This window comes from Micromys minutus, assembly GCF_963924665.1.
Source record: "Micromys minutus genome assembly, chromosome: X".
Lineage (NCBI taxonomy): Eukaryota > Metazoa > Chordata > Mammalia > Rodentia > Muridae > Micromys > Micromys minutus.
Genome location: NC_137970.1, coordinates 82,808,987 through 82,822,660, shown reverse-complemented (window position 1 = coordinate 82,822,660; position 13,674 = coordinate 82,808,987). Strand labels below are relative to the sequence as shown.

General features: G+C 36.1%; 1 protein-coding gene across 4 annotated transcripts in view; it reads right to left on the bottom strand.

The window, feature by feature from the left end:
* The window catches only part of PAK3 (p21 (RAC1) activated kinase 3), a gene marked incomplete at both ends in the record, with an annotated part of 85,489 nt that overhangs the window by 45,922 nt on the left and 25,893 nt on the right, over positions 1-13,674 (bottom strand). For all 4 annotated transcript variants that reach the window (XM_080910839.1, XM_080910840.1, XM_080910841.1 and 1 more), the window contains 2 exons: positions 244-409; positions 2,396-2,527. In XM_080910839.1, the coding sequence (XP_080766965.1) occupies positions 244-409; positions 2,396-2,527 (298 nt within the window). The remainder of the gene's footprint in view (positions 1-243; positions 410-2,395; positions 2,528-13,674) is intronic.

The window sequence follows — 13,674 nt, the reverse complement described above, 5'->3', positions numbered from 1 at the left end:
ACCTTAATATATTTTTCCTTTACATTTTCATTGACCATTTTGACCATTCTAAGTGAAAAAGTTTACGTTCAGTCAGATTAGGACTATGAGGGAGAGAGGAAACTCTCTCAGGAACAGAAACTCCTAAAACATTTCATGACTTAAGGGATCCTAGAGTCCAACAAGAAGATCAAAACACCCAAAGGATCAATTCTCCTTCTATTCAGTGCATGAGAGCTACTTTCTAATGGAAAAAATACTCACGTAGCTTCTCTAGGATCTCCTCATCTGTCATCTTGGATTTTTTTCTTTGTCGATCTGTATTCCTGTACAAAGTACTGGAATTGGCATTCTCAGCAGAAGGTGGGGTGGCTTCTTTATTTGGTGCTGCTGGTGAAGCAATTGATTCAACCACAGAACGAGTATAGATCTGAAAGACAAACATACTGGCTGCAATTCCACAATTAATACAATAGATAAGGAAGAGTATAACAGGAAGGGACTGTCACTTCACTGTTGTTAAAGAACGTTAAGGAGCATCACTTATGCTAAAAAGAAGTCCCTATCCATGGCCTTGCTAATTCTGATCTTGTTGCTCCTCCCTTAGGAATTCTTTCAGTCAGGGTCTCATGGACGCCTTCCCTTATTTCCACCTCTGTAATTTTACAAATTTGAAGCTACATGTGAAATTTTTTCTGCATTATTAGCAAGTCATTGGATTTGATAATCTTATACCTTCAAATCATGACTTCAAAACCAAACCAGGCTCATTTAGTGTTTTGTCTTTTGATTGTTCAGAAAACACATATAAAACAACAATTATAGAAGAAATCATGAATTTCAGAGAGATAGTTTGGTGGGCATGGGAGGGGTTGGAGGGGCAAGAGGAAAGGGTGGAAATGATGTAAATGTACTCATTTATGAAACCAAAATAACAAAAATTTTATATTGATATACTGATTTTAGCCTCATATTACTGTTAAAATGATTAATTTTAACTTTAATTTGTGTGTGTATGTATGTACATATGTTTATGTGTCTGTCATGAACAGGTGTCAGTGGAACCAAAACATGAGTAGGATCCCCTAGCACTGGAGTTACAGGTGGTTATGAGCTGCCAACACATCTTCTGTGAACTAGGGTTCCCTAGAAGTTTAGGAGTACTTGTGACTGCCGAGCCATTTCTACAGCTTCCAGGCTTGTATTCGATACTCTAGCTCTGGGAACAGGAGAGATGCCCAATAGGTAGGTATTAGTTACTCAATATTATTCTAAAATTACCTTCCAAATGGGACTTTTTGTGTATGTATGTGTGTGCATGTTTGTGTGCATGGATGTACATGTGTAGCATGTGCATGTGAAGCTATATGATGTCACTCAATTGCTCTCTTCTTATTTTTCAGAGGCAGGATTTCTCATTAATCTGAAGATGGCTAGACTGACTTGCAAGCAAGCCGTAGGGATCCTTTTGTCTCTACTTATCAAGCACTGAAATTTTAAGCATGTAGTACTGGACTGAAAGAAGAAACTCATGTCCTCATGTTTGTACAACAAACATTTTAACAACCCAGACATCCCTCAACCACAAAATGCCACATTGTTTGATATTTTTTAGCCTTGTTTTGAGCCATAGTCTTACTATGTAACACAGGCTGGCCTGGGACTTTGACTCCTATCCCCTCAGCCTCTTAAATAATGGGATTAAAGTCATGTGCTACAAAATCTGCTCAAAATGTCATCTTTTGAGTCATGATCTATTCAACATGTTATATTCATTTTCTAACCTGATAAGTCTGTCTATCTGTCTGTCTGTCTATCTATCATCTATCTATCTATCTATCTATCTATCTATCTATCTATCTATCTATCTATCTATCCAAAATGTTGATAAAATCTCATTGTACATATTCATTGCCACTGGTACCATGTTACATAAGGGGGTTTTAACACAAGTATACTTTTTATATAGAACATATATACTCCCATACTCCCACATCTGCTCTTCCCTTTTGCAACTCTTCTCCCTCCCATTATTCTAGTTTGTTCCCCTAGAGCAGTGGTTCTCAACATTCCTAATGCTGCAACACTTTAATACAGTTTTTCATGTTCTAATGACCCTTCCAACCATAAGGTTAGTTTCATTGTTACTTCATAACTTCAATTTTGTTACTGTTACAATTTATAATGTAAATATCTGATATGCACGATATTTGCTATATGACATCTGTTGGGATAGCAACCCACAGGTTAAAAACCACTGTCATGGACAGTTTCACTTTTGCTTTAAGAATTGTTATGTGTGCATCTATGATTATATATTTATATATATTTATGATTATATATTTATATATCATATATACATAAAATCAGAAAACTATAATTCAGAAAACATACCATATTTCCCTTTGTGACTTACTGATTTTGTATGCTCTGGTCTTGGTGCAATGACAGGTGGGGGTTCATTGTCATCTTCTTCCTCTTCCTCTTCTTCATCCTCTTCTTCAGATACAGGAGGAGCCAAAGGAGGTTCTGAAGCTGTTTTGGTATTCTTAGAAGAACAAATGTTTAAAGACAAGGTATTAACTTAGAAATCGGATAAAATACTTAAATGTGTAGAAATAGGGAAAAAAACCCACATCTTTTCACAAATGAACACAATAATCTACATTTAGTAGCCAAGGCCAGGTCACATTCAAAGACAGTTAATTTCATGATAAAATGGACCACAAAGTCTACATTACTAGGTTTGTTTTTATTTTTTTTAAATCAATGACTATATTAAAACCAAATTAACTGACATTAAAACTTTGAATATATATTGAGTACATTAATAATTTCCAGAATGATAGTTTGTCATGTTTTAAAGGCCTACTTTCTGATATAATAAGGAGCATGATCATGATACTAAGAGCTAAGAAGCTAAGAAATGTTTCTTTCTTGTTAGGCCTCCTAGAAAGCATCACTTAGTAATAGGCACTAAGATCCAAGGAACATGTTCTCATATCAGTAATTGTGCAATATAATCAATAAAGAGGATATTGGGTGATTGTCAATACATAGTAATAAGAGCTAATTATATATATGTATTTATATGTGTATATATATATATATATATATATATTAAATCACAGTACCTAGTGTCTATTTTTTTATTTCATGTTAACATAATGGAGAAATGGTTGCAAGTTTGTGAATTTTGAATGAAATAAGGCTGTGGTTCTCAAAGTGCTGTCACTAGCTCTTTAGCATCAGCAGCATCCAAAGGCTTACTTAAAATGCAGATTTCTACGGTCCACTCAGGCACTTGGAAGTGTATTATAACAAGTCTTATAGGCAATCCTGACACAGGCTCATAAACTATTTTATAGGTTTGCTACAGACAGATATTAGACACGTGAATACTGAATAACACATATGCAAAAACTATAGCTGAATTTATTTGTGTTTTAATAGTATAGTACATCTCAGATTCTGTAAACTTGATATGAAAATGTAAATTATTTTACTACCTCATTAATGATTTTATTTTGATATGATAAATGCCAGCATTTAATATTTTTGTATAATGTATGGGTGTTGTATGATGTCTGGGTATATGTATATTTGTGTGCCAGTGGGTATGCCTCTGTGTATGTGTGTACACCGGAGGTCCAAGACAGATACCTTCCTATATTCCTCTGTTGTATATCAATATCCTTTGAGATAAATGTCTGTATTTTAAAGTTTTGTTAAGACATGGCAAGTTCTAATGGGAGAAGCATTCCTTGTTTCTGAAAAACTCCTTAAGCTCAGGAAGTAAAGGGTTTAGGAAATCCCTGAAACTAAGCAGATCTAGGCTCCTTTGTCCTCAAGTGTATATAAACAGAACTGCTGAGAGACACTCTCAAAGAAGGTGAGCTACCTGGAAGTAGCAGAGATCACTCAAACTATCTAGAAGCAACAAAATCATCCAAGCTGCCTGTGCAGACTCCGGCCAACTAAGCCACATGAAGTGGACGCTCTAAGTTTGTTGAGCTGCCTGAAGGCTTCACAGTGTGCTCTAGGTTTCCAGCTCTTGTGAGCTGCCATCAATGTCAGGACGGGCTTTGGTGATGCAGCTGTCTTTGAGTCATTCTACCCCTGTAAGAAATCCTTCACCCATGCTCCTGTAAGTAGCCCTGATAAAATCTATTGGTTCAGAAAGGTAAACTTTGGTGTATCTATACATTGTTCTCTCATTTCTTCCCTATTTGGTGGTAAGCAAACATTTATTTTCTTAGGGATGGTGTCACACATCATACTCTCTAGTCTTTTAACTGAACCCAGAGAGAGCTTGCCAGCTATACAGACCCCAGTATCTAACTGCCTCCACCTCTCAGTACTACTTTTATAACAATAGACATGTGCACACTTCTCCTTAAGTTTACATGGGTGTTGGGAAACAGAATTCAGGTCTTTATGCTTGCACGGAAACACATTACATAGTCAGCTAAGCCTTGGTGATATTTTTAATATTGAGGATCTTTTGTAATAAACACCTTTAATTAACAGATATTCATTATACATAGCATTGGCTTTCATAATGACACTTTGATATAGGCATGTTATGTATTTTGATTGTATCTCTCTCTGTCTCTCCTTGGGACGCTTCTCCTCACCTTAGGCCCCTTGCTAGACTAGACAGTTACATTTTCTGTTCCCAGTAACTCCTACTTTTCACATAGTCAGCATATATTCTAGCTAAATTTTAGGTTAATTATTTTGCTTCTGAACATTAATGAGGAACATGGTTAGAATTCTCCCCTTTGGTAACCACATAGAAAATATACATAGCTAAGTCTATTTTCATTTTATAGAAAGCACAGCTCTTATCAAGAATGTTTTTCTGCTTGGTTTTACACATTAACTAGGGAGGTCAGAGTAAATTTCTGCCATCTCTAATCAATCAGAACGTATCTTGCTAAGTGTAGCTGAGCCCACACTGTCCTAGTTTCATTTTCTCTTTTCCTTAAAAAAGCATCATATTTATTTTTGAGAGTTTCATAAGATATATTTTTAAGTTTTTTTTTTTACTTATTCACTTTACGTTCTACTCACTGACCCCTTCTCAGTAACCTCCTCCCACAATCCTTCCCCCATCTCCTTCTCCTCTAAGTGGGTGGGGCCCTCTAAGTATCCCCCACCATGGCACATCAAGTCTCTACAGGGCTAGATGCTTTCTCTCCCACTGAGGCCAGACAAGGCAGCCCAGCTAGTAGAGCATATCCAATGTACAGGCAACTGCTTTTGGGATAGCCCCCTTTCCAGTTATTTGGGACCTACATGAAGACCAAGCTGCACAGGTGCTACATAGCCATCAAAATTCCAACACAATTTTTATAGACATTGAAAGAACAATTCACAACTTCATATTGAAAAAAAAAAAAACAGGATAGCCAAACAACAATAAAAGAAGTTCAGGAGGAATCACCATCCCTGACCTCAAGCTGGACTACAGAGCAATTGTGATAAAAAGTGCATACTATTCATAGAGTAAAAGACATATTGATCAATGAAATCAAATCAAACACTCATAAACAAACACACACACCTATGGACACTTGATTCTTGATAAAGAAGTCAAAACCATAAAATGAAGAAATGAAAGCATCTTCGACAAATGGTGCTGGACTAAGTGGATGTCTACATGTAGAATAGTGAAAATGGATCCATATTTATAACCCTGTGCAAAACGCAAGTCCAAGTGGATCAAGGATATCAACATAAAACCAGATACACTAAATTTCATAGAAGAGAAAGTAGGATATGGCTTCAATACATTGGTACAGTAAACAACTTCCTGAACAGAACACCAGTGGCTCAGGTTCTAAGATCAACAATTGATAAATGTAACAAAATGAAACTTCAAAGTTTCTATAAGCAAAGGACACTGTCAATAAAATAAATTGACAGCCTACAGATTGAGCAAGGATCCTCACCAACCCTACATTCTTTTTATTTTTTATGATTTTTATTGGATATTCTTTGTGTTTACATTTCAAATGTTATTCCTCTTTCCCTCTCCCATCCCCCCTTTCTTTGTTTCCATGAAGATGCTCCCACTCCCAACCACCCACTCCCAACTCAGCACCTTGGCATTCTTTTACACTGGGAAAGTGAGCCTTCAATGGACCAAAGGCCTCTCCTCCTATTTATTACAGGCAATGCTATCCTCTGCTACATATACACCTGGAGCCATGGGTTTCTTCATGTGTGCTCAATGGTTTGTGTTTTAGTCTCTGCAAGATTGGGAGGGTTTCATTGGTTTATATTATTGCTCTTCCCATGGGGTTGCAAACCCTTTAAGCTCCTTTAGTCCTTTCTTGAGCTCCTTTATTGGGGACCCTGTTCTCAGTCAGATGGTGAGCTGCAAGCATCCTCATCTGTATCATTATCAACCCTACATCTTATAGAGGACTAATATCCAAAATTTAAAAGAACTCAAGAAGCTGAATACCAAAAATTCAAATAGCCCAATTAAAATATGGGGTAGAGAGCTAAATAGAATTCTCAACGCAGGAATCTTTAATGGTTTGGAAGCACTTAAACAAACGTTTAAAGTCCTTAATCAGAGAAATGGAAATCAAAACAACTCTGTGTTCCTATCTTATACCTATCAAAATGGCTAAGATCAAAAACTCAAGAGATAACACATGCTGGTAAGAGTGTGGAATAAGAGGGATACTTCTTCACTTTTGGTGGGAATACAAATTTGTACAACTACTTTGGAAATCTATTTGGCATGTTCTCATAAAACGGGGAAAAGTTCTACAAGAACAAGCTATATCATTCCTGGGTATATACCCAACAGATGCTCAAACATTCCACAAAGATCCTTTTTTAATTATGTTCATAGCAGCTTTATTCATAATAGCCAGAAATTGGAAACAACCTAGATTTTCCTCAAATGAATAAAGTATAAAAACCATGTGGTTAATCTTCACAATGTAATACTATTCAGCCATTAAAAACCAAGACATCAACGATATTTTATAACACTAAAATAACTTACATCACCATTAGCTAGTGTTAATGAATTATTTTCAAACAGATGACAATAGAAGATACAAAATTAGCACAAAGACAGGCTTTTAATTCTTAAAATTTGGAGTCTAAGAAAAATTCAATGTACTCATGTATAACACGTCCAGATTTTATCAGGTAATGGAACTCATGGATGATTCACACATCTGTAGGCTACCAATAATACTTTAGGCTTTGATGTTCTCAGTATTACTTCATTTCATCTTACTTTGCTTTGTAGATATAGAATAATAGAAAAAAAAAAAAAAAGGTAGCCAAGGTTGGAAGGGGAGCAAAGGAGGAAAAAAAAACAAGACATGAGATTTTTCAGGCAAATAGATGGAACTTGAGAATATCAAGTGAGTGAGGTAAAAAGTCCCAAAAGAGCATGCATAGGATGTGTTCATTTATAAGTGGATATTAGCATAAAATACAGGGACTATGCTACACTTCACAGACCCAAAAAGCTAAACAAGGATGGCCAAAGAAAGGAAGTTTAAATCTTACTTAGAAGGGGGAATAAAATAGTCCTAAAACATGGGGGGAGGGATATGAATGGGAGAATTGGGGGTTCAGAATCAGGTGTTGGGGAGGACAGGAAAGATGGCCAGGTACCCATGAAAATGAATGAAAATCTGTAACTGAAAGGGGTGAGGAGGTGGGGAGCCATCTCCTGGAAAAGGCAGAGACCTGGAGTAAGCGAGGTGCCCAAGAATCAATGGGGGTGATTCTTAGCTACAACTTACCACATTGGGGTCATGAAACATGAAGAGGCCACCTCCTGGAGCCAACAGGGATAGAGACATCAAGCCACCCACAAAACTATCAACCCCAAATTTATCCTGTCTACAAGAAATGCAGGCACGGGGGAAAGAGCAGAGACATATGATATATTTTGATCATATTTCTTTTTTCTCCCTCTATTCCTTCCAGCTCTTTTCCTTGTTCCTTACTCATCAAACTTCATGCTCTTTATATCTCTTAAAAGAAAAAAAAGCTACAGAAACTCTGCCATGGATTTCAATTTTTGTTGCCACTACTGTGTATGGGACCTGCCTTGGAATGTGGTTGATACAACCAGCGTCACTTGTAGAAGAAAAGAAATTTTCCCTGTCCTAGCAGCTATCATTTGCAAATAGCTTCTCTGCTAGGGATTGGGCTTTGTGCCTATTTCTTTTCCTCCTTGCTGAAATTTTATATGGCTTGTATAAAATATATCATTGAATTAATTTTAGCATGTATATTTTAATTTTAAAATGTGGTTACTAAAATATATCAATTATACATGTTTACATTGTAATTCTGTTGAATAATGTTACTGTGGGTATTTTTAATTTTGCTTTCTTTTTGCATAATTGTTTTTTCCTGTTTATGCCAGTCACTGTTTTTGCTCCCCAAGGTGATCCTAACATGAATTTTCATTTCTTGAGGTCAGTCGTATTGAGATATCCTATAAACAAAAATATTACACCGAAGAACTTACATCTGTTCTGGAATGTGAATATGGAAATTTTATAATCTTGTTAATATTTATAGTATAGTAATATGGTGACATTATGTATTGGATATGAGCCAACACAAATGATCTATTACAAGGAAAATACTGTAAAATTTTTATGTATTTGAAAGAATATTTGACTGTCCTGATACAAACATATATCTACAGTTTAAAAAAACATGAAATATGAGTTTACTTGTTGTTTAGTTTCTTATTTATGTATACATATTTATTCCTTTCAAAATAAAATTTAATTGTATACAAACTAGCTTACAAATCAGTGGGGTTCCCTATGGCATTTTTATCCATACTTCACTTTGGTTGGCTCTCCATTAGTCTGATACCCTTGTTTTCACTGTACCCCCAATGTCTGTATTGCTTCCTTTCATTTTCATAACATATGTGTTCTATTTCTCTCTCCAGGTTCCTTACATAATTCCCCTTTTCTATTTTATGTACCCCTTTCAAGTTTCTTGGGCTAAGCTCAAAATTAACTCCTCTTAAATACACACATTTAATAATTAGAAGCTAGGATCCACATATGAGAAAGAACATAGTCTTGTCTTTCTGCACCTGGGTTACCTCTCTTAACAGAACATTTTCTATTTCCACTGTCATGAAAGTTTCATAGTATCATTTTCTTTGTAGCTCAATAGAATCCTACTGAAACACTAACTTTTCAGGGAACTGATCTGTACAGAGAGAAATTGCTGTTGGATTATTGTCATTTGTTTGATATTACGGTACAGAAAGTTCTCCTGTTTCATGCCTGCTTATAAATAACACACCAAATCTTGAAGTTGGAGTGACCATTCAGTTGGTAAAGTTCTTGCCATATTAGCACAGGGACATAATTTTAACACCCCCCCCCGTAACCATATCAAATGCTAGACATGACAGCATACATTTGTAATTCCAACACTAGGGATAAAGAGTCTTATAGACCTGTTGTTCAGCTCAGTAGCTAGCCAGCCTAGTCTAATCTATAGCTTCTAGGTCCCAAATAGAGACACTGTCTCAAAAAGTGAAGTATGCTCCAATGAACACATCTGAAACTGTATTATGATCTTCACACACAATTACTCTCTCTCTCTCTCTCTCTCTCTCTCTCTCTCTCTCTCTCGTGCTGTTTAAAAAATAAAGACACGAAATTCACAGGGAAATTGATGAAACTAGAAGGAAAATCATCCTAAGAGGGGTAATTTAGATTCAGAAAAATTACAATGGTATGATTTTGCTTATATTTGGATGTATATGTAGTTTTTTGGCCATTGATGAGCAAGGTACAATCTCTAAAACTATGAGATTCGGTAGACAGAAGGTAAGGGACTATGAGGTAGGATCTCCCTAGGAAGGGCCAATAGAATATATAGACATAGGTGGACTGTGTGTGTATGTGTGTGTGTGTGTAGTGATATTGTCAAAGAGGGTAGGGGGGTGAGAAAGTAAAGAAGACAATATTTGAGGGGCAGATCAAACTAAAAGTCATTTGAGGAATTGTATGGAAACCTAGTATAGTAGATGCTTCCTAAAATATATCCATATATAAAGGGTATCTAAATGTATTTACTAAATAAGGGAAAAGATGAGCTCTAATTTAACTTTAGTCACCTAATGACACCTCCGGTTCTAGAAATGGATTACATCTAACCAAGTTGTTGTCCAAAAGAGTCACATGGAAACCCCCAAATAACACAGGGTAATGACAAGGTTGTTGGTTGCTCTCCACAAATTGATGGCTAAAAATAACACCTGCACAATTCATTGAACACAGAGAAGCCATGCTGCTGCCTACCCAGAACCTTTATCCATACTGACATGTGTTTATGTTACTCGGAAGTACTCTATAAACTACCAAAGGAGATCGGTAAACACTAATCCGGCTACAAACCATTCACTATATAATGGTGACCTGGATGCAAGGTGTGCTGGTGCAATAGTAGCACAAACCCCATAGGAGCAATCAACCAATCTCTGATTGTATTTAATGTCTACTCCATGAAATGGAACGCATCACGATACTGCTTGAGTACCAGTAACATGGGACTGAATATTCCACACACTTAAATGAAAACAAAATTTGAGTATTCTGCTAAAGGAATGGAGTGATGGAATGACTCCTAATCACATTCTGCTACACTCATTGATCAGTATCTTGCTTGGCCATCATCAGAAGATACCTCCGGAAGTAGATGGGAACAAATACAGAGACTCACAGTTAGACAATACACAGAGTGAGAGGCCTGGAACACTCTGTCCTAAATGAGATGCCTCAGTTAAATTCAACCCCCACCTCCTAGGGCTCAAAGAACTCTGCCAAAGAGGAGGCAGAAAGATTGTAAGAGCCGATGTGGATGGTAGACACCATGAAAAGAAGGCCTTCTAAAAACAGCAGGACACAAGAGTTCATGGCAACATGTACAGAGTCTGCAGATTCAACTCGGATGTGTTCCAGTGCCGAGAGGAAGTATAGATGAACTCCCATCCTTAACCCAGACGCTATCTCCAATTGACAACCACTTGTGAAGGAAAAATTATTTTTCTCATCAGAGTCTCACTGGGTATAGACAGCACTCTGGAAGGCAGGTCCCATGTCCAGTAGCATATGGCAAACACAAAACAAACTCAAATGGTATTTTTGGAGGTTCCTTGTATAAGGCAGCTTTCCATGGATTTTTTTTTTAACCTGATAGGTCTTTGTCATATATATTATAGTTTCATTTTGTGTTTGTAAGAATTTTCTTTGTGTGCAATCATGTATGTATCTGCACATATATTTCTAGTGCTTTTCCTTTTTCTCTTCTGTTTTTGTTTGCTTGATTGTTTTTTCTTTTCTATTCTTCTTTGTTTGCTTTTTGTCTTATTTCTATTGTTAGATGCATTTTTGCTTTCTAGTGAGAGAAAGAGAAAAGGATGTAGATTTTGGATGGGAGGGGAGGTAAGGAGGACCTGGGAGAGAAGAAATGATAATCAGAATATTTTGTATGAAAAATTATTTTCAACAAAAGCAAAAAAGACTAAAAATGTTACAGATTTGAGAGTTCTATTCTAGACTCCTATTGGAAGTACAGCCTCATTAATTCCAAGGTATCAGAATTTTTGGGCAACTCTGATGCACACTCAAGCACAAGAGCTGCTGATTTAGACAAACAAAAGGAACCATTATTACAAATACAAATGGAGACATCTGTAAATTGCATACCCAGGCTCTTGAGTGTGGCATATTGTTAGTGTTGCTTTTTACCTTCTATTTGGAATAAAAGCTTCAAATTATAAATATGTAATTTTGTGATGAACAGCATGATCGAAACAAAATATTAATGTCAAAAATTGGCTAGAAATTATAGGTGATGTTCCTGAGCAATATTTGAAATACATCTATGTATAAAAGGGTGCTATTTAGTGTTAGAGAGATACCTTCCTTTGGCAAAATGCTTGCTATGAAAGCATGAAGATCCGAGGCCTGATTCCTGGCACCATAAAAATGTCTGACATGATAGTACAAGCCTCTAAATCCAGAACTAGGGAATCAGAAAAATGTAGGTCTCTAAAAGTCACTATGCAGCCAGTCTAGATGAAATGAACAGCTATATATTTAGTTAAATACTCTGCCTCAAAAAGTGAGGTGGACTTTGGGTCATTATATTTGCCTGGCGTGGACTTCTTACCCTATATCACCATGTATAGTGAACATACTTACAACCATATACCACATACACTCACATAAACAAAGGAGAGTAGTAAAGAGTATGAGAATATAGGATATGTTACTGGATTCTATACTCAATACTCAGTTAGCGATTTAAAGCATAGAGAATACTAAAAGATGCCAAACCTTTTGATCAATTGAGTCTTTATATAGAGTGTTCAGTTCCAGTTTAATAACTTAAATTCATTTTACATGCAAGTGCTTAGAGAATGCACATACACAGTGAAGTATACTTTTTATATTAAGAGACTGTCACTGAAGTGACTCTTACTGAACTTGAAGACCCAATTCAGTTCATTTAATCAACAGAAACCTTGTCTTAAGCACAGAGCTTTTTAAATCAATTACTGCTACTTGACTTATCAGTCTTTCAAAGTCAAATTGTCCAATAGGAAACCCAACAGCTTTCAAAGGAAATCTGCTTCTCTCTCAAAATAGCATCCTACTTTGTCTCTGTAAGTACCCATATATCATTAAGCATATAATTAACCTTAAATCTTATATTAGCATATATCAATTATACAAGAAAATAGGTTTCATTTTGACATTTTCACAATGCATGTCATGTAACTATACATATTCACATCAATACCTTATTGTCTTCTTCTTCTTCCTCCAGGCTTCTTTTTCTTCCCAAATAATCTACTGTCTACATTTATATCTTTTAACTATAGATTTTGCATATGAGAAGAGTATGTGATGCTTGCTTTTTGTTCCTCATCATTTCCTTCTATGTTCAAATAATACCGATGTCTAGAATTCAAAACCAGTCTTCATTCCCAGTGCCATAACTCACTTTGGCCCTCATTGTTGCTAGTCTGGAAGCACACATTGCTTTTCTAACTAGCCAGCCTTTATCTACCCTTACCTTCTATTCTTAATTAAGTTTGGACACTTTCTGTTTAAGTACCCCTCACTAAAGCATGAGCACTAATCATCTAACTGCACTGTCCCACCCCAAAACATGGACTTTCCACTGCATATAGAAAGGGCTAGAATACTTGGAATTCCATATTAGAACCATTGAATGTTGGCCCCAATTTTACTTTCGAGGTTAAACTCTGTGATTCATTCCCTTGCATAGTCATTATTCAAACAGATATTTCTTGCTACCTTGCTCTCTTCATCAATATGATCTTTCTACTGCCTTTCTTTTTGTTTAGAATACCCATCACCATTTCCATAGTCCCAATTCTCATTTGTTCTTCAAGATCTTGCCTAGATGTCACTTTTTATATGATGTATTTTCTAACTCAACATCCATCAAATGTGTGTCACATATCTATCTTGTGCCAAGCACTACATTTAAACATTTGAAGACAAAGACTTGCTTCATTTACCCTTGACACATCAGTGCACTGTCTTTTCTATGAATTTACATAGCAAAAGGATACACTTAATAGTACAAAATACCATCTACATGGTAGTATAAATATTTTTTTTTTTT